At 52.5% G+C, this 17,596-nt stretch overlaps 8 protein-coding genes across 8 annotated transcripts; 4 read left to right on the top strand and 4 right to left on the bottom strand.

The window, feature by feature from the left end:
* The first annotated feature begins 156 nt into the window (after positions 1 to 156).
* On the top strand, positions 157 to 941 carry BO88DRAFT_128286 (uncharacterized protein). The gene has a single exon (XM_025701373.1). The coding sequence runs from the start codon at positions 292 to 294 to the stop codon at positions 703 to 705; it is 414 nt and encodes a 137-aa protein (XP_025559648.1). The 5' UTR covers positions 157 to 291; the 3' UTR covers positions 706 to 941.
* Positions 942 to 1,854: 913 nt separating this feature from the next.
* BO88DRAFT_418022 (DUF3759 domain-containing protein) lies at positions 1,855 to 2,326 on the top strand (the record flags this gene model as incomplete). Its single annotated transcript, XM_025708328.1, has 3 exons — positions 1,855 to 1,867; positions 1,918 to 2,106; positions 2,163 to 2,326. 3 exons carry the CDS (start codon positions 1,855 to 1,857, stop codon positions 2,324 to 2,326), a joined length of 366 nt encoding a protein of 121 aa, XP_025559647.1.
* A 1,405-nt stretch (positions 2,327 to 3,731) lies between these two features.
* Positions 3,732 to 4,998, bottom strand: BO88DRAFT_394190 (SDR family oxidoreductase; the record flags this gene model as incomplete). Its single annotated transcript, XM_025705143.1, has 3 exons — positions 3,732 to 4,092; positions 4,149 to 4,501; positions 4,560 to 4,998. 3 exons carry the CDS (start codon positions 4,996 to 4,998, stop codon positions 4,039 to 4,041), a joined length of 846 nt encoding a protein of 281 aa, XP_025559646.1. The 3' UTR covers positions 3,732 to 4,038.
* Positions 4,999 to 5,885: 887 nt separating this feature from the next.
* BO88DRAFT_437574 (DUF4334 domain-containing protein) lies at positions 5,886 to 6,541 on the top strand. The gene is made up of 3 exons (XM_025709628.1): positions 5,886 to 5,961; positions 6,019 to 6,283; positions 6,336 to 6,541. Exons 1-3 carry the CDS (start codon positions 5,954 to 5,956, stop codon positions 6,516 to 6,518), a joined length of 456 nt encoding a protein of 151 aa, XP_025559645.1. The 5' UTR covers positions 5,886 to 5,953; the 3' UTR covers positions 6,519 to 6,541.
* A 1,250-nt stretch (positions 6,542 to 7,791) lies between these two features.
* On the top strand, positions 7,792 to 10,313 carry BO88DRAFT_470069 (uncharacterized protein; the record flags this gene model as incomplete). Its single annotated transcript, XM_025711644.1, has 4 exons — positions 7,792 to 7,795; positions 7,827 to 8,190; positions 8,242 to 9,384; positions 9,437 to 10,313. The coding sequence occupies 4 exons, from the start codon at positions 7,792 to 7,794 to the stop codon at positions 10,311 to 10,313; spliced, it is 2,388 nt and encodes a 795-aa protein (XP_025559644.1).
* A 497-nt stretch (positions 10,314 to 10,810) lies between these two features.
* Positions 10,811 to 11,848, bottom strand: BO88DRAFT_407204 (NmrA-like family protein). Its single transcript, XM_025707364.1, has one exon. It carries the CDS (start codon positions 11,826 to 11,828, stop codon positions 10,887 to 10,889), a length of 942 nt encoding a protein of 313 aa, XP_025559643.1. The 5' UTR covers positions 11,829 to 11,848; the 3' UTR covers positions 10,811 to 10,886.
* A 248-nt stretch (positions 11,849 to 12,096) lies between these two features.
* On the bottom strand, positions 12,097 to 13,530 carry BO88DRAFT_445889 (FAD dependent oxidoreductase; the record flags this gene model as incomplete). The annotated part of the gene is made up of 1 exon (XM_025710245.1): positions 12,097 to 13,530. One exon carries the CDS (start codon positions 13,528 to 13,530, stop codon positions 12,307 to 12,309), a length of 1,224 nt encoding a protein of 407 aa, XP_025559642.1. The 3' UTR covers positions 12,097 to 12,306.
* Positions 13,531 to 14,415: 885 nt separating this feature from the next.
* On the bottom strand, positions 14,416 to 17,242 carry BO88DRAFT_490249 (uncharacterized protein; the record flags this gene model as incomplete). Its single annotated transcript, XM_025712763.1, has 3 exons — positions 16,346 to 17,242; positions 14,640 to 16,295; positions 14,416 to 14,589 (listed from the first exon to the last, which is right to left on the bottom strand). Exons 1-3 carry the CDS (start codon positions 16,910 to 16,912, stop codon positions 14,416 to 14,418), a joined length of 2,397 nt encoding a protein of 798 aa, XP_025559641.1. The 5' UTR covers positions 16,913 to 17,242.
* Between the last annotated feature and the right edge of the window lie 354 nt (positions 17,243 to 17,596).

Here is a 17,596-nt window from a genome sequence, read left to right as displayed (position 1 = left end):
ACCTAACCCACTCATGCTAATCATGCTATCATCTCACAACACATTGAGGACATACTGGCGATGCCCCCCTTTCCCCCCGGGTGACTGGTAGTCGGAGCAATTGAGGCTGTCCGGTTGGAATCGCCACTATGGCATTGCCTCGAGTGATTCCCGCACAACAGTATCCAATTCCGTCCACCTCTACGTCAGAATAGGATAACCAAAACCATCTCGCAATTGCTATTCACGCACTTCCTCGCGGTATGATTCTATTTTTGCCCTTCCAGCTACGATAGGATATGTGATGACGGCATGAAGAGTGGCGGTGTAAGATGTTGGGGCCTCGGGGCAATTGCATTTTTGCCGGTCTCGGACTGCACCAGCCACAGCCTCCTGATTGGCACACCGCTCCCATTATTTTCCGTCGGGTGGATAATGTGCGGAGTAGGAGCGAGTCTGCATTCGAGCGATTTTGGATGGAGACCATCGGAACTTTGTGCTCAGTACCCAATATTTGGCCAGTTTCAACCAATTGAAATGGTTCAGCGGCTCCGAAACGGCCGTCGTCCGGTAATTTTATTCGCCCATGTTGCTGCTGCAGATCTCTCTCAAGTTCAACGCCCTATTCAATGCCGATCCTCCCGTCTGCCTTCGCCCGTTTCACATCAATCCTACGATATGGATGCGATAAGACGTCCTGGCGGAGGCGACCGCTTGTCTACTTGAGACCACCGAGAAAGATTATGGCACCACCCTCTTACGAAATCACACCGAACGGCCTGAGATAATGGCATCATCGTTGGTAATTGGGGCGAAACCCCCACTGCGGCCATTAGGGAAATAACACCGCACCTTTGCGGTGAGGGTCTGAAGTCAAAGGGTAAAGTCTACCCCTGAGCTGGTTGGGTGGATCCGATTACCATTACCTATCTAGCGCTAGATAGCTCCTTTCAGTTTCGTCTTCGCTGCGGGTAGTGTGGCTGTGCCGCTGCTACTCTCACGACATTATAGCAGCGCACCCATCAAGAGCTGCTGTGTAAATAAATAACAGACAGGCCTTCGCTTCCTTCCCACTGAGAGTACTACGTGTCAGATATAACCTTAGGGAGCGGGCAATCGTGCCAGTGAGGCGATTGTGTGAAGACAGCTGGTCTCGGTTAAGATGGGTGAGAAAGCTGAGCGTCAGACGGGTAGAAGCTACGGAGTACTGGGCGACACTATTGGGGTGATGCTCGCTTCCTTTGCCTGAGAACAGCGCCTCATGCCGACGGAGGACAGTAAAGCAATGGACCAGGTGGCTGATGCGGTGGGGTGGTGGCCATTCACAAGTCCCGTCATCTCGCCCAAACTCGATATAGCAGCACTACTGCGACTAGTGGAATTCAGTAGGCGATGATAGTCGAGTGGGATTCTCGCGTATTGGCCATACGAATGTCTGCCGAAACCCACCATCACCGGGCAACCAAAACATTGGCAGCCACCCAAGGCTCAGATAGGATTCCACTGGAGCTTGTTGCGACTTAGCTTCCGCATCGCGCCCAATCATCGCTTGACAAGAAATCCAGTCCACTCCAGTCGGTGCCCCCACCATCCACCCACTGAATCCTCAGTGATCCAGTATACCACGCGCTGCCCCTCCATTGCCTCTTTGGGTGCCCCCAACAAGCCCCTCACGACTCCAATCAGACCGAGATCTCAGTCGACCACGATGATGATATCATTTACCCCTCCATCAGGGGAAGACAGGGACCCAGGGGGGCAGCCATCTCAACCTATATCAACCCCTCCCTCTCCCCCCCTAATAGCTCTTTTCTTTCCCCATTCACAAACATTCTATCCTATTCCTCCACACCTCACTACTACACTTCAGCAATCATGGGTTGGTTCGGTGAGTAACACCCTGAGATGAATCTCGGTCTTGTCTACGTACCTTTCTAGCTGACACGCGGTATCTCAACTTTACAGACAGAGACAGCTTCGAGGGTCAGTCCCACGAGGAGCTCCGCAACTTTGAGCCCGGCACCGAGATCACCGAGGAGCACAAGGCCAAGTTCAGCCACGAGCTCATTGGCGGTGCCGCTGCCTACGAGGCCATGAAGGCCTACGAGGAGCACCAGGAGAAGAACGGTTCGTTCGATCTTTTGTCTTCCCTCATTTGATACAGAGCACTAATATCCTCTCAGGCAAGCCCGACAGCCACGCCCAGGCCAAGGAGATCCTCGCCGGTCTTGCTGGTGCCTTCATCGACCGCGAGGTTGAGACCAAGGGTCTTGACTTCGTCGACCGTGAGAAGGCCAAGTACCACGCTCGCCAGCAGCTCGAGGAGGCCTCTGCCCAGGACTTCTAAGCGATTGGACTATGAGTTGGACGCACCTATCTGTTTATGATGTACGGTAGTGTGTATGACATGAAATAGAATATACCACAATGAACAACCAACAACACAATTTTTCTTTTTTCATCCATTGTAGAACAAGATGCATGCGTAGATTTCAATGTCAGTACGGGTAGATAGCATCCTCCATGAGGGGTACTCTGCAACGTGGCAGTCGACGATCCCAAGCTAGCATCCCACTGCAGAAGCACAGAGGGGCATCAGTGGCTTAACACGGGCTGCATTCCGTCGTCATCGACTGCTGCAGCTCACCAAACTGGGGAATACCTTTAGACAACAGAACCAGAGTATCAACAATTCTTATGCACCTCCAGGTCAATGGTAGTTATCTTTAGGTAAAGTTGTACAATATCCCTGTGGGTATCCCTGCTACTTCTTTGCAGGGTCTTTTGTTTTTCCGGATATGTAGTTCCGACGATGGCCGCCGCGATTGGATTCGCAGTGCCGGTAACACTAAGTAGCATTAGCACCGACCGCGCCATTCCGACAGCATCTGGCTCATTCATCGTCTGCTGTGGCTGCGGATGGCCAAAGATAGAAGGAGGGGTACTAGTAGTAGGCAATGCAGATTGGTTATGGGATACTGTTAGTAAGGGATAAACTGAACTTCCATGACTGAATAGCAATCACAGCCTAAGCTATTATAAACTGCCACATTAGTAGTATTAAAATAAGTTACGAATTATGCAGTGGTTGTTGTCCTTTCTGCTAACGGCGAATATATATTTGCAGCTGTCGTTGATAATCCGAGCTGAACTTTAGGAGTCTGAATCCGTTAGCTAGCAGTAGACTACTACTATTTACCACAATAGCAAATTCCTGGAAATATCAGACTCCGCTACAATTATGAATAAAAGTTGGAAGAAATGCTCCGTACAACTACTCAGCAAGCCAACTGAAAGAGCAAGATGCCTAATAAAAATCACCGCCGGAACCGCGGCTGCAAACACAGCAGTAACATATTCTGCCATCACAGGATCTACCGCTCCACTGACCGCTCTAAGCGGCAGAACCTAGCGAACCTCGCTCGAAAAACCTCGGATTTAAGCGGATTTAAGCGTTTCCAGTTCCCGGACACTCATCCTGGATTCTGTATAAAATTTGACCGCCTTTGTCGACAAGTCGGCAGAAAATGACCTCTGACCGCTTCTGACACCGCTCCACGCGGCAGAACCTAGTCGACCTCGTCGAAAAAATCGCGGATTTAAGCGGATATAAGCTTTTACAGTCCCAGAATGCTCACCTTGGGTTCTGTGAAGTTTTTGACCGCCTTTATTGTAAGGGGGCAGAATATAGTCCGCGCCTGTACCTCCCCCACTGGTTCACCTTGGTTTGTCTACAGCTACTCTCGCTTTACTTTTAGAAAGCTATATTTGGCTATAATATGATACGAGCTGATTTAATTTTTTTTTCTTGGTTTTTCTTCAGATACATGGAGGTACGATAAGCATGGATTTTCTCCTATCTCTACTATATTCGCCCGAGGCAGTAACGATCCATGACGGTCGGAATTCACGAGACACCTTAGGCACTCTACATGGGTAACAGTGCCCCCGAGCAGGATGTATGTAGGTTGCGTTATAGCGAGCATCGAATATCTACAATCGCATCTCAGAGTTTTATAAATGTTCAAGCGGCTAAGCGGACCTAGCCATTGTTCACTTTCATTGACTCGCCGCGAGCTCATCCAACCCCTGGCCCATGCTCATCATGCGATCCTAATCCAACATTAGCAATAACACATAACACCCTTGATAGATGAGGACAAACTAACAGCCAACCACCCCGGCACCCATTGAGAAACAAACTTCACCGCACCGCTATTTGGCCCGCGCCAGAACATGCCATTTCCTGTCGTACCCAGTACATCAGGCAGGATCAAATCCACCAGCTCCTGTGCCGAGCATCCCTTTGGACTCGCCTCACCCGAGGCCCAGCGGGAGATGGTCTGCGCGATAGCTGCATACCGTGAGCTTGGCGGGATGGTGAATGTGGGCTCGTTTGCGTGGAAAGGCGTCGTGACGGTGCCGATCATGAGCGTGGCCACGGATACGCCTAGTGGCGCGAGTTCGAGTCGCAAAGTCTCGGAGAGATTGCTCAGGGCCGATTTCGAGGATGAGTAGATGCCTGTATCACGTTGTTAATGTGACACTGCATGGCGACCGAGGGAAGGAGATTGATGTACCGATCCATGGCGTGGGAACTACGGCACCCACGCTGCTTATGTTGACGACGCGTCCACCGCGGGATAGTAGCAATGGTGCTACAGCTTGTGTGAGGCGCAGCGGTCCCCAGATATTGGTCTCGTAGACCTGCTGGGCCTGGGCGAGGTCGACGTCCAGCAGCGGCATGGTGTATCCGGAGCCCGCATTGTTTATGAGAATATCGAGGCCTGCTCCGTGCTGCTCGACGGCCTGGAGTGCGGCAGCTACAGATTCCGATGAGGTGACGTCGAGCTGGAGAGGGGTGACATTGGACAGAGTGGTGAGAGACGACGGAATTTTGGAAGGTGAGCGCGCAGTGGCGAAGACGTGGTGGCCTTGATTGGCGAGCGCCTCGGCCAGGGCCGATCCGATGCCGTTGGCGGAGCAGCCGGTGATCAGGACAGTCTTAAGGGGCGCCATGGTGGCTCAAGCTCATAGAAATTACATCGGGAGTAACGCTCGGTGGGCTGGCTTTAAATGCCCCCGATTGACAACCGGGGCAGAGTCTGGAACCCTCGGGTATATCTTAGTCTGTGATGGCCAGGCAGTAGTGTATGTGATCGTCCAGTCCAGCTGAATTCTGACAGGTTGAATGAGAAGCTATCCTAATTTAGTCAGTCTTAGAGGTGGCCCAGGACGGACATCCCTGTTTGAGGCTGTATCTCGGCAATGTCCTGTTCTTTGTTCCCCCCCTATTGTAAGTAGGTTCCAATCCATACTTGTGACTGATGTCGGATTATAGTCTCTATCACAGCACTGCTATTCCCTCATAGCACGCTCGAGGCTAAAAAGACGATCCTAATTCGTTAACTAGCATGACGATCTAGCTTAATCAGCAACCTGTTACTGCCGCAAACTGCCAACTGCATTTCGCTTCGGGGCTTAACCGACCGTTCTTTGTACTTCACACTGCTAACACATTAGCTTGACACCCCATTGGGCATCGAGCAGCCAGCGTGCAGGCAGACCCACTGGCCGTTTAGGGTTATGATGGTGCCGCCTTATATAGCAGGCTGCGTGTTGCCAACATGCCGTTCGACACAGCGAAGTAAGGGCATTTCCAGCTGACAGATACCGGTAAGGGATAAACTATATGGTACTTTCATACCTTGAGTAAATCGATCCTTGTTGGGTCACATACTCCATGGATGTAGATCTCCCTGGTAAGATCTACCAGCACCATAATGTGATACGATCAGCAACAAATTCTGACTGCTTGCATGTTACACTTCAAAATGCAGGGAATAAGCTGGAATAACTATGACGTTACACAGAAGAGGACTAGAGGGTACATATAAGTAGATCTGACCTCCCTTGATCTCCTAGATTTTTCATCAATCATAAGACGAGGATATACTCCCACGAATCAGACACCATGACCAGGTAACGCTATGAAAATCAAAATCTATAGAAACCCGGCACTGATACCTCATGTCCCAGCATCATAGAACGTATCCGCGCCAACCAGCCCATTAGTCTCACTGAAGCCAAGGCCTACTTCGACGAGAGACCCCCTGTCCAGCCAAGCTTCCTGCTAGGCGAATGGAAAGGTCTTCCTGTTCTGACGGGCAATAAGCTCGTGGAGATCCTTCGGAATGTCAAATGGGCCGGGAAGAATTTCTACGGAGTCGACCATGTTGAGCCCATGGTGTGTTCCGACGACAAAGATTGTCGGTTCCCCAACCCCTATTGGGGTGGTGCGAGGGTATGTTGTCCCTAGTCTTGGTTGTATCGTCAATGGCTGATTGCCTGTCAAGATTCGCGAGGTCAAATATAACGACGTCGTGTCTGCCGCAATGGTCTATAATGAACGGCCTGTTATTGACTATTTTCGCTATGTGGATGAGGATACTGTCATTGGGGTGATGGATAGTCCTGAACATGATGATCCTAGCCAGGAGGGAGACCATTTGTATTTTGTCTTGGAGCGGATTAAGTGAAGGATTGTGTTTTGTATATGCTGAGTCGCTGAGGCCCGTTGGTGACTGACTGAGGTGATTAGCCTTGTGCTGTGGCGTAGTACGTAATCTACTTGCTCAACGGAAACTCAAGACATCTCTGTTGCTAATCATATATAAGTTTTCCCTACTTGCATCAAGCTCACCCCTTCTCGTTTTATGAATCGGAAGAGCCACAGATTCGACCAATTGGAGAAACAAAGTAGTCGCTGTATAGCTCTAGTAGGTGTCGACCAAACAGCCAAGGAAACCAACAACCCACTATTTCTTCAATCAAGGTACACCAAGTTCCTGTCTCTTTCTTCTCCTTTCTTGGCTCTTCTTCAATTAACGTTTGGATGCAACAATCAGACCAGGGGTAAGATCCGCAGCTGCTTGCTTCTTGCGTTCAACCAGCGTTTCAAGGCACTGATCCCACCCATCACCGAATTGGTAGCCATGAAGAGAACAAGGCTTAAGAGCAAGAGTTCGGAGTATCTTCTCTTTATAGGGAGTATTTGAGATTTCGCCGCTGAGTGTACAACACCATAACCAGGAGATAAGCCTTGGCCAAGACTCGCATCACCATCCGGGGGTAGAGGAAGCGTCTCGATAGCGAGAAGTAAGCTTTGGACAATACACATAACATGGGCCTTTAGACCAGTGGCAAGCGGGCCGGAACCCCACCCCGGAGATAAGCAGTACGCGAGCTTCTGCTAGCGGCGTCCAAACATAAGCGAGGCTGGCGAGACTGGCGAGGCTGAAACCTCGAAATGCCCAAGCATGGCCTCAAACAATCTGCCTGAGCCCCGCGCGTTACGGTATAGCCGATCGCACGGGGACACGGCCGCCATAGTAGCTTCGGGCACCGTGCATCTGCATCGGTCGAAGGTTTGATTTGGGAAAGGCTCAGCCTCATTGAATCAGGCTATAAGCAGGACACCGATCGGGTCTTCGTCGTGAGAATCCCGGACTTTTCAAAATCAGCATCTCCTTGCCAGCCCCGTGTGTGAACATTTCCATCTTTGAATTCAAGCATGATGAAAGATTTGTTGCCAGACCGAACGCGTTTATGGCGGTGGCTGTCACTCCAGACGAGAACCTATCAGTATCTCCACCACAGCTCGCGAACGGCGGAAGGCATTGAACTGGTACCTGTACATCAGGCCAGTACTAGTGAGATCACCGCCTGTACTCAGGACCGCGAACATTTCGTGTGGTCAAACCCCTCCCTTTCGTCTCTCAAGCTCTCTACACACCATGACAGCAAGAGAAGATGGGTACGGGGAGTACTGATATGTACCTACGCAGCCTTTGGTGTTCTATTAGTGAATATCATCCTGACCACTGTGGCGGCCGCCGTGTCGGTCGCGGATCATGGCCAGCGGCCGATGAGCTCGGCCACCATCTATAAGGGCAGTTGCGACCGAACAAAGGCGTGGACGACGGGCCTGCATCTGCTGATTAACGTCCTCAGCACAGTCGTTCTCGGGGCCAGTAGTTACTGTATGCAGTGCTTAACTGCGCCTTCTCGTGCCGATGTTGACCGCGCCCATGCGAAGCGTGTGTGGCTGGACATTGGGGTCGCCAGCGTGCGGAATCTGGCATGGGCGGATTGGCCTCGCCTCATTTTGTGGCTGGTACTTCTTGTAACCTCTTTACCCATTCACTTGATGTATGCCATTATCCATCCTCGAAAGATTTGGGCCTAACGACGAGGCTTTAGATACAACTCCGCCGTGTTTTTCGCCTTGGGCACTAGGGAGTACGATGTCCTGCTGGCATCGGCAGATTTCGATTTCAATAGCCCGCCGACCCATTATAACTCCTCGTACGAGGAGTGTTTTGAGCCGAACACTGGAATGAACATGTCCACTTTCTATGCGGATCTTCCGAGCTTCGAAAATTTGACCAAAGAGGAGTGTGTCCGCAGATACGCGATGGATTTCCCGGCAGACGTGGGCACTCTGATCTTGGTGACCAGCAACCACACCACTGCCAACGACCATCTGCAATGGGTTGCTTTCGGCACCTCAATTGCTGTGGAATATACAGTTGCTATTCAATCCAGCTATGACTGGCTCTGCGATCAGTTCAGCGGGCTTTTATCCTCCTGCACCTCGTCGGAGCTCCTGAATGTTCAAAGCCAATGGGTCGCCTCGCCCCCCGTGCCCTGGGATGGTCCAGTGATCAATGCCACCATCGAGCTTCCCAGTGGTTCATATACAATTAATGGGAGATTTCCCTTTCTTGGAGAGGCAGCTACCTCTGGGTGTAGTGAAAATTTGACGAGGGATTTCACAACCCTTTCAGATGAGCTTCTTAGGTTCCCCCCAGAGTATGCCTTGCAGCAGTACCTGGATAATTCCACCCATTGGCTCAACGGCACGTGGGCTGAGGCTGTAAGCCTCGCACCGGTCGAGGGCGAGGTAGTATGTGCCACTGATATCAATAAAGATCAGATCGAGAGGCCACAGTACCCAGTCGAATATTGCTTGAGTCAGAAGCTCACCGAGCAATGTGAGCTGCACTTCAGCCCGGCGATCTGCTTGGTGGTGATTGTCTGCAATATTATAAAGGTTTTGTGTATGTCGCTGACGGCCTTGAGCAATCGGACGGACATCTTCCTGACTGTTGGAGATGCTGTGGCGTCGTTTCTGAGTAGACCTGATCCATCCACTGAGCGGATGGGCCTGGTATCCCGATCGAATCTGTTCCGTGGACCACAGCCCTGGCCGTCTTTCCGGAGGGACTATTTGCAACTCGCCGTAAAGGATGCATCGCGACTCCCAGCGTGGGCAACCCTTCCGCCTCGCCAGCGATGGACGCGAGCCTTGCCTACCAGCCAATGGATAATGACCATTGGCGTGTACGTGCTGACAACATTCTGCGCTTGTGTCAACTCTCACTGACGTATATAGGTTTCTTACCCTCCTTGGTGTTGGTAGTTATTACCTGTCGCAGGCTATTTATGGCCTGCGAAATGAAGGACACCCCTCGACCTTCAGTGCGCTGTGGCAGCTGGGGTTCGGCTCGGCCACCCCTTATACAATCGTCTCCATTACTCACTCGCCGGACGTCATTCACATGTCACTACTTGCCAATATCCCCCAGATTTTCATCTCGGTCGGTTATTTCCTGTACAACAACCTCCTGACGCACATGCTTCTGGTTGCAGAATATGACGACTACGCGAGCCAGCGGAAGCCACTCCGCGTGTCCTGGCCCCAGGGATCCCAACGATCGTCTTACTATCTCAGTCTTCCGTATCGCTACAGCATTCCCCTTATGGTTGCCTCAATGCTCCTGCATTGGCTGGTGTCTGGTAGTTTATATTATGTCCAAATCAATGTCGTTGACCCGCTTGAAAAGGGCTGGGCTTCAGAACAGCTCATTACCTGCGGATATGGGCCGATCGCCATTGTATTCGCGCTTATTCTTGGGGGAGTGATGACGTGTACTGTCGTGGGACTAGGCATGAGACGTTTCGCATCACAAATGCCCATTGCAGGTAGCTGCAGTGCAGCAATCAGCGCTGCATGCCATCCAACAGAGGGTGAGGAGCATGCTCTGAAGCCGATTATGTGGGGTGAGATTCCGGTGGCTGCAATGCAGCGGGAAGATGGAGACGACGCGGACGAAATCATCAGTGATCATGAGCTGGAAGATAGGAGGGATGGAAATGGTGGTTATTCGCCTCTGAGGAAAGACACGGCTGGCCAGGAGGGTGTTTATGGCCATTGCAGTTTTACTTCGGGGGAGGTAATCACTCCAAACCCGTCAAGACTGTATATTTAGACCCATACATAACTGTCAAGCACGTTCCAGATCCATTTATCTATCCACCCCTGAGCCTTTCATGTTCGTAGAACGATAAGGATGGACTGCGAGGAGACTCCTGTAGCGAACGAGGACAAAGACAGGACTCAGTTGCAATCGCAACGCTTACAGCCCACAGATCATTACTAGTGCATCCTTTCAATGATATGATGTTGTTTGTCTGTCGCAGTGTGCAAATTGACGAGGGAAAGATGGTAACAAAGTTCATCCGGATCCCGCTTTTGATTACTTGTTTGTTCGTCATTTTCACTTTCAATCTTTATCACTGCCATCTATGGAGGAGATTGGACCAGTAACCTCCTCTAAAATGCGCTCAGAACCCAGGGGAATTTGACTTCATCGGCAATGAGGACCGACCCAATGTGCAACCAAACTACAAGCTTGCCAGGGGTCAACACCCTAAGAATACGAGCAATATCCATGGCTAATTATTCGATAAGATAATTGCTACTGGAGCACGCACTAACACTATTTCGCAGCTAATTCACAAATGACTACACACAGCAGTATTACTTAAGGAAAGCCAGTATCTTAAGCGCTGAACTTCTCCCGATTTGCCTCCACCCACTCATGCAACCGTGTCGCCGGCCGGCCAAGGTACTTTTCGATATTGCCAACTGCAGGACCATACCTGGGGCTGTCCATGAAGGACTGACCGTTTGCAGCGCTCCGGCACATTCCAAGCACTGCTCCCGCGATGGGCTCGGGCAGCCCGGACTCATTCACCAGGCTGTCCAAGGCTACATTCTCATCCACCTCAGTGACATGAACTTCCTTGCCAAGGCCTTTACCAATAGTCTTGGCGGCATCGCCAACACCCATCTTCTCCGCACCGACCAGATCCACGTACGGTTTGGCCAACGACAGATCAGTTCCCTGGGCCCTGCGGGCAAGGATTGTGCCGCAAACGCCTCCAATATCTTCCGGAGAGATCCAGTCAAACGCTGCAGCTGGCCAAGCGAGCTTCACATGTCCGCTTAGAATCGGTGCCTTCCACCACAGCGTGTTACTCGCGTAAAAGGCCGGCCGGACTGCTACATAGCCATTCGCTCCGAAAATCTCTTCCAGAGAGATTTCGGCCTGCGCATGCACATAGGCGATGTGATCCTCGGGCGATACGTTGCGAACATCTTCCTGGATGCCGAAGCTGCTCAGCAGAACGACAAATTCGATTCCTGCCTCTTTGAGAGCGGTGAAACTCGCTCGCATGTGGTCAGATGAAGTCAGGTCGGTGTAGATGAAGGCGTGTTTCGCTTTGCTCTGAGCTACCGCAGTGGAGATAGTTTCTGGCTGCGAGAAGTCGGCCTGGACCCGTTTGAAACCTCCCTCGCTTTCCTTCTCCGCACTGAGACCGGGAATGGATTTCGTGGGGTTGCGCATGGCGAGATACACCGTGGTTCCTAGTTGCTGGGCGGTGCGCGCGGCGGCCGAGCCGACCGCGCCTGTTGGACCGAAGACGATAACGGGAGCCATGTTGGTATATGCGAGTGACTATCAGGATGTCTACGCTGTCTCTCTCCATTTATAGTAATTGTTCTGTCGACAGCGGGTCGTGAGTGCGAATTTGTCAGCCTCGGTCTCGGACCTACGGCAAAGCGAGGAAGCGAACCGAGATGTGATGTAGTGATGTCATTTCTCTATCTATCGTATCAGTAAAATGGTCTTATATCGTTTTATGGAAAGGGTACCAATAGTGATGAACAATAACCCGTTTGTCTGATAGAGAAGTGATGTAAAACATAGTAAAACAAGCAACACCATTAAATCCCGTACTACTATCGCAGCACTTTTCAACCCTGTTAAACCCAACAAAACAACATAATTCCAATATACCAACAGAACAAACCAATCACGCTCTCAATTTCATCATCAACAGACCCAATACCCCCGAAACTGCCCCAAATTTCACCCAACTCTTCCAACTGCACCCATTGCTACCACTACCATGCAGTCATTCCCTCGCCAACCACTCCTCCACCATAGCCTCAAAATCCGGCTTATACAACCACCCCAACTCAAACCCCTTCTCCTCTTCCTCCTCCTCCTTCTCATCCCCAGCTGCAGCCCTCGGCATCCTCCTCTTATCAATCTGCGCATTCAACACCAACACCCTATCCACCCTCTCCTGTCTCCCCCTCTGCCAAACCTTCAACCCCCTCTCCAACCCACCCTTCTGTCCCTCACACCTCGCCAAAACCAACGCATACGTAAACACATCCTCAAACGCCTGGTTAATCCCCTGACCCGCCGACGGCGGAATTGCATGCGCTGCATCTCCCAAAATCACCACGCGGCAGTGCTCCGAACTCCACTTCTCCAGCTTGGGGACCATATAAAACGGCCACAGGTTGATCTTCTCCGCAGAGATACTCGATACAGCCCGCTGCACTATCTCGGGGAACTCATCCGCCCCTTCACGCAGGAACTCGACGCACCAGTCCTTGTCGTTCATGAGCTTGCTCCATCCCTCGCGATCGAGTTGGGCGGATCGCTTCTGCCGCCCGATGAGCACCTCCGAACCATCGCGGAGCTGAGGCGCGATGACGAACGCCCCGTGGGTTTTGTTCATGATTGTTACGGGGATGTTATACCCCTCCGGAATGGCCAGTTGGGATGTAGGCACCGCGGCGGTGACGGCCATGGCGTTCATGAATTTGGGTTCGAGGTCCGGGTACAGGTACTTGCGGACTTTGGAGTGGATGCCGTCGGCGCCGACGAGACAGGTCGCGGTGGAGGTGGTGCCGTCTTCGAATTCCCAGGTGATGTTTGATTCGGTCTCTGTGATGACTCGGCTGAATTTCTTGTGGTAGTGGATGGGGATCCCGGCTTCGGAGACCATCGCGGAGAGTTCCCGGATCAGCACGTGTCGGTAGATGCGCATCCCGCTGTAGCCGTATTTGGCGGCGTTGCCGAACTCGTATGTGTCTAGGGGAGTGTCGGCTGGGGAGCGGAAGTAGAGGTTGTCGAAGGAGTAGGATTCCGGGCGGATCCGGTTGTAGACGCCCAGGGTGTCGAGGATGCGGAGGGCGTTGGGGGAGAGCATGATGGCTCCGCCGATGTTGAGCGGGGCGGAGCGGGCCTCGTAGATGGTGCAGGGGATGCGTTGTTGGTGCAGGGAGAGGGCGAGGGCTAGGCCGGAGAGGCCGGCGCCGATGATGGCGACGTGGGTGGACATGGTGGAGATGGTGTAGATGAAAATGCTGTAGATAGGTAGATGTGCAGATAATGGTAATGTGTAAATGTGTAGATAATGTAGAATGTGCTTGCTATGCTGAGATGATGCTGTGTCTGATGAACTCAAACTACAGCGGGACTTCGTTCTTTATATACCACACTCCTCGCCTTCATTCACAGGCATCCAGTTTCAAGTTTCCGCCCCTTAACCCCGTGGCCCGAACTCATCTCGGAATTATCCAGCTGCCCGATGCCAGCACATAATGGAGTATAGGGGGAAGTGTTACACAAACAAGTGACAGTGTTGGCTGATTGATAGTAGTAGCTTAGTGACTGGAATGATCGACGTCGGGCGGAAGCTGACCTTAGCTGAGATGAGCTGGTGGTCCGGATCCGAACCCGGATCCGATGGAGTCGGGGTTTTGGGGGTGGGTTACCCCTTTGGAATTGTCCGAGACGGCCGGGTATTGCCTGATGTGTACAGGTGATGGTTAACTTGTTGAATATAGACAGGGTAGTGTCATGTTGATGCAGGGTGATTGTGAAGAGGGATTATGGTGGGCTTGCACTACGCACAGCACAGTAATGTATGCACCAATTTGCACCGGGGTATCCATTCACACATAAGTACACTGACTATCAAGCAATACACAATTAACTAATACACTGGGAAACTCATCAGACTAAATACAGTGAAAAGGCGCTATGTACATCCCACCCGATATCTATGAAGCACCAAACACCATCCCACTTTTCGCTCATAACCGAATCAGCGATTAACTGATTGTAACCAATACTAAACTGACTGTGACTGCACAATGCATATCGCTGCGTCATTCGTCATAGGCCTCATTATCGACAAATTGCTGATAATGCAGGCACTGATTTACATGTTCCAGGCAAACGATCCATCTTCAAAGGCAAATGGATCACCGCGGAAGTTGTTGAATTCTGTCGCCAAGGCAGATGACTCCGCTAGGAAGTCAGGCAGCTGTGGCTGCGTGGAGGGCGTGTAGCCGGGGTCTGTTGTTGTAGGGAAGATAGGCTGTGTAGTTTGTAGCTAGACTTGATTAGCATAATCCATAACAAAATCAGTCAAAGGGAGTATACCATCTGTGCAAAATCCGTCAGGTTAAACGCAAACGATTGCTGCGCTACAGACGGCAACAGATGCTGTCGACACGCCGACAGCGCCTTCACAGCCCCCTGCTGCATCCACCGCTCCTTGAGCTCGGCGGACCCCCGCGCCCGCACCGATTGCAGCACCACCGCCAGCAGCATGACATCTTTGATGTTGCTGCCGGTTTCGCCGATCGTGCGGGTCAGTCCGTCGAGCGTATTTTCGACAATGCGCGTAAGACTGGCCTTGGTGTGTGTAGTCGTTGGCTGACTGGGCGAGTAGGCGGGAGCGGGCGCCATCGGCGTCGGGGCCCCGGAATGCTGCTGGTTGGACAGTTTCATATACCCGCACACACTCAGTGCAGCCCATGGAATATCGTTCTTGCAGAAGAGCTGGAACACGTCCCAGTAGGCGGTCGATTTGAAGACGTCCAGATCCGCCACGTTAGGGTCAAAGTAATCCTGGTAAGACAACACCACCAGCGAAGACTCCAGACACGCTTGCTCGATCTCCAGGAAGAGTTGGTCCTCGCGACTCTCGCCCATGACGATCGGCCGGTAGAGGCACAGCAAGGGTCGACGCATGTATACATCCAGTAGCACCCGGTTCAACAAGAGGGCTGGTCCAGGGGTCTCCCCATGAATCGGTGACGGATCCAGCTTGAGCGGAGGGGGGATCTGTCGCAGACATTCTTCCAGACGTCGGCCTTGCTTGACGATGTCGCGCAGATCTAAGCCCGGGCTCGAAGTACGCACCAGCGACATGGCTCGGATGCGGTGAGGTAATGAGGAGGCCAAGGTGACTTGCGCGAGAGTATCGGTCCACTCATGCAGTGGTTTCGCCGGCGGCAGTTCCGTGGTGGATTCGTCGAAATCGGTGTCGTTCAAGTTGGACGGGATAAGCGGATCAAAGTCCAGATCCGGGATGGTCACGGGCATACCGGAGGCGATGGAGGTCTGCAGGTCCATCTCCACAATGGTAATCCACAAGCGGCGCCGGACTTCGATCTGAAACGGTGAGAGCTGCTTATTCCCGGACAGATCCAAATGCAGGCCCACCACCATGGCTGATCGCACGAGCGTGCCGGTGGCGCGCCACAGCTCCTCCTGCGAGGCAAGTCGCAGTCGTCGTGCCAACAACACGAGCGCCTCAATCTGCAACGAGACCAGCTCGGTGCGCTGCTTGCGACCAAGTTTCTGCAACCACACGCGCACGAGGTTAACGGCAGGCGTCTGCAAGTACTCCCAGACGGAGGAATACTCGAGTCGGAAGCTAGGGTCTTCCAGAGGCAGCGCGGCTGCCAGAACGGCCGTCAGTTGCGGCAAGAAAGTGGCGGAGCGTTCAGTGTCCGGCCCCGGAGGGGTCCAGAAGTCGGAATACTGGCGGAGGAAAGACGGGACATGCAACATGCGTAGAGTACGTTCAAAGTTGGTGGTGTACAGGTTCACGAGTCGGTCACAGACCGCTTTGGATGGCAGGGAGCTCTGCATCTGCAGCAGCTCGGGCGAGTAGTCAAGGTCGGGCATGGATTCTGGTGAGCTCATGGGCAGCTTAGATTTACTCTGTAGAAACTGGACTTCCTTGGCCAGCCCCAAGATGGCAGAGTCCTTGGTGCAGCGTTCAATGAACTCTCTCGCTTCGGAGAACTACAAGCTGTTAAATGCGAATCTCACTGACAAATCTAGGAGCAGATTACCTGATGCAACAAGGTGGTCCGGTTGTTCTGGCCATGGTAACGTGATCGCGTGCCCTTTCCTTTGACGACTAGAGTACCAGGATACGGGGGAGCATGGGTCGACGGGGTGGTCTGGCGCACAGACGGACTGGCATCGCGGGCCACCGCATCCTTGAGGGAGCCGGCATACGAGCGTGTCAGCGGCTTCAAGGAGAGCACCTCTTCCACACGCTGCAATCGTTGCTGGAGATCCTCCAACAATCCGATAGCAGCGGGCGGCGGAGGCAGCCTGGCACCAGCCGGATCGCCCCGAGGATCGGAGGGAAACGGGAAGTCAGGTGGCAGATGCATGCGCTTCGCACTGGGCTGGTCCGGCAGACCATCGACGCCATCAGGACTGGGGTGAAAGACACAGTCGGGGGCACAACCGGCTTTGGAGCAGTTCTCGCAGGGCATGACCCGGTCGCACTTGAGCTTCTTCTTGCGACAGCGCAAGCACGAGACCACGGGCCGGGGACGTTTGCGGGTCAGGGAAGCGTCCCCGGCCAGCTCGGTGGGCGGGGAGATCTGGCCAGACACGGGACTCATTGCTGGCAAAAGAGAATTTCAAAGAGTGCTCGCGTCGGAGATGAGAAACAAAGTCGCACAAGGGGAGCCAGTCTAAGGAAAGAATGGGGGTTAAGGGTTGGCGTGTGAGGGGGAGACAATAATAAAGACCAGCAGGTTTCAAGAGTGCGACTGGACCACCGTCTCATCGAGACTTCAGGCTAAGCTGACAGGCGCGCAAGGCGGATGCAGTGCAGCAGTAGTAGCAGTAGCAAGCAGTAGCAGCAGGGGCCGTCGTAGGAGTGGATGCAGGAAAGTAAGACGAGGAGATTATTGGCGATGGGAGGAATCCACAAGTCACAGCCAAGTCTGACATCCACCCCAAGACTGCTTGTGTTTGCCTTCCTCTGCCCAGCTCTTAGTCTACTTTCTGGTTCAACTGGTGGAGCAGAACCATAACAACAAGGGCAACGAGACTCTCTCCACTTTTTGCCCCCTGGAGGGTCATTCCTCAGGATGCCACAGAGACCAGTAGTGCAGATTACCTTTGTTTGTCCGTTCACCGCTTTCCCCTTCGAGTAACTTACCAGGCTGCAGCGGATCTGCTTACTTCAGCCTCGTATTGACTCGCGTGTATCTCGTATTGCTGCCTGACCAGGCCAAGCCAAGCTGGAGACCCTGAAAATCATCGCTGAGGAAAAGAAAAGTTTATCGCATTTCTGCTGA

The sequence above is a fragment of the Aspergillus vadensis genome, assembly GCF_003184925.1.
Source record: "Aspergillus vadensis CBS 113365 unplaced genomic scaffold BO88scaffold_23, whole genome shotgun sequence".
Taxonomy (NCBI): domain Eukaryota; kingdom Fungi; phylum Ascomycota; class Eurotiomycetes; order Eurotiales; family Aspergillaceae; genus Aspergillus; species Aspergillus vadensis.
Note: the sequence above shows the minus strand (reverse complement) of the source record. Positions and strands in the feature narration are given on the sequence as shown.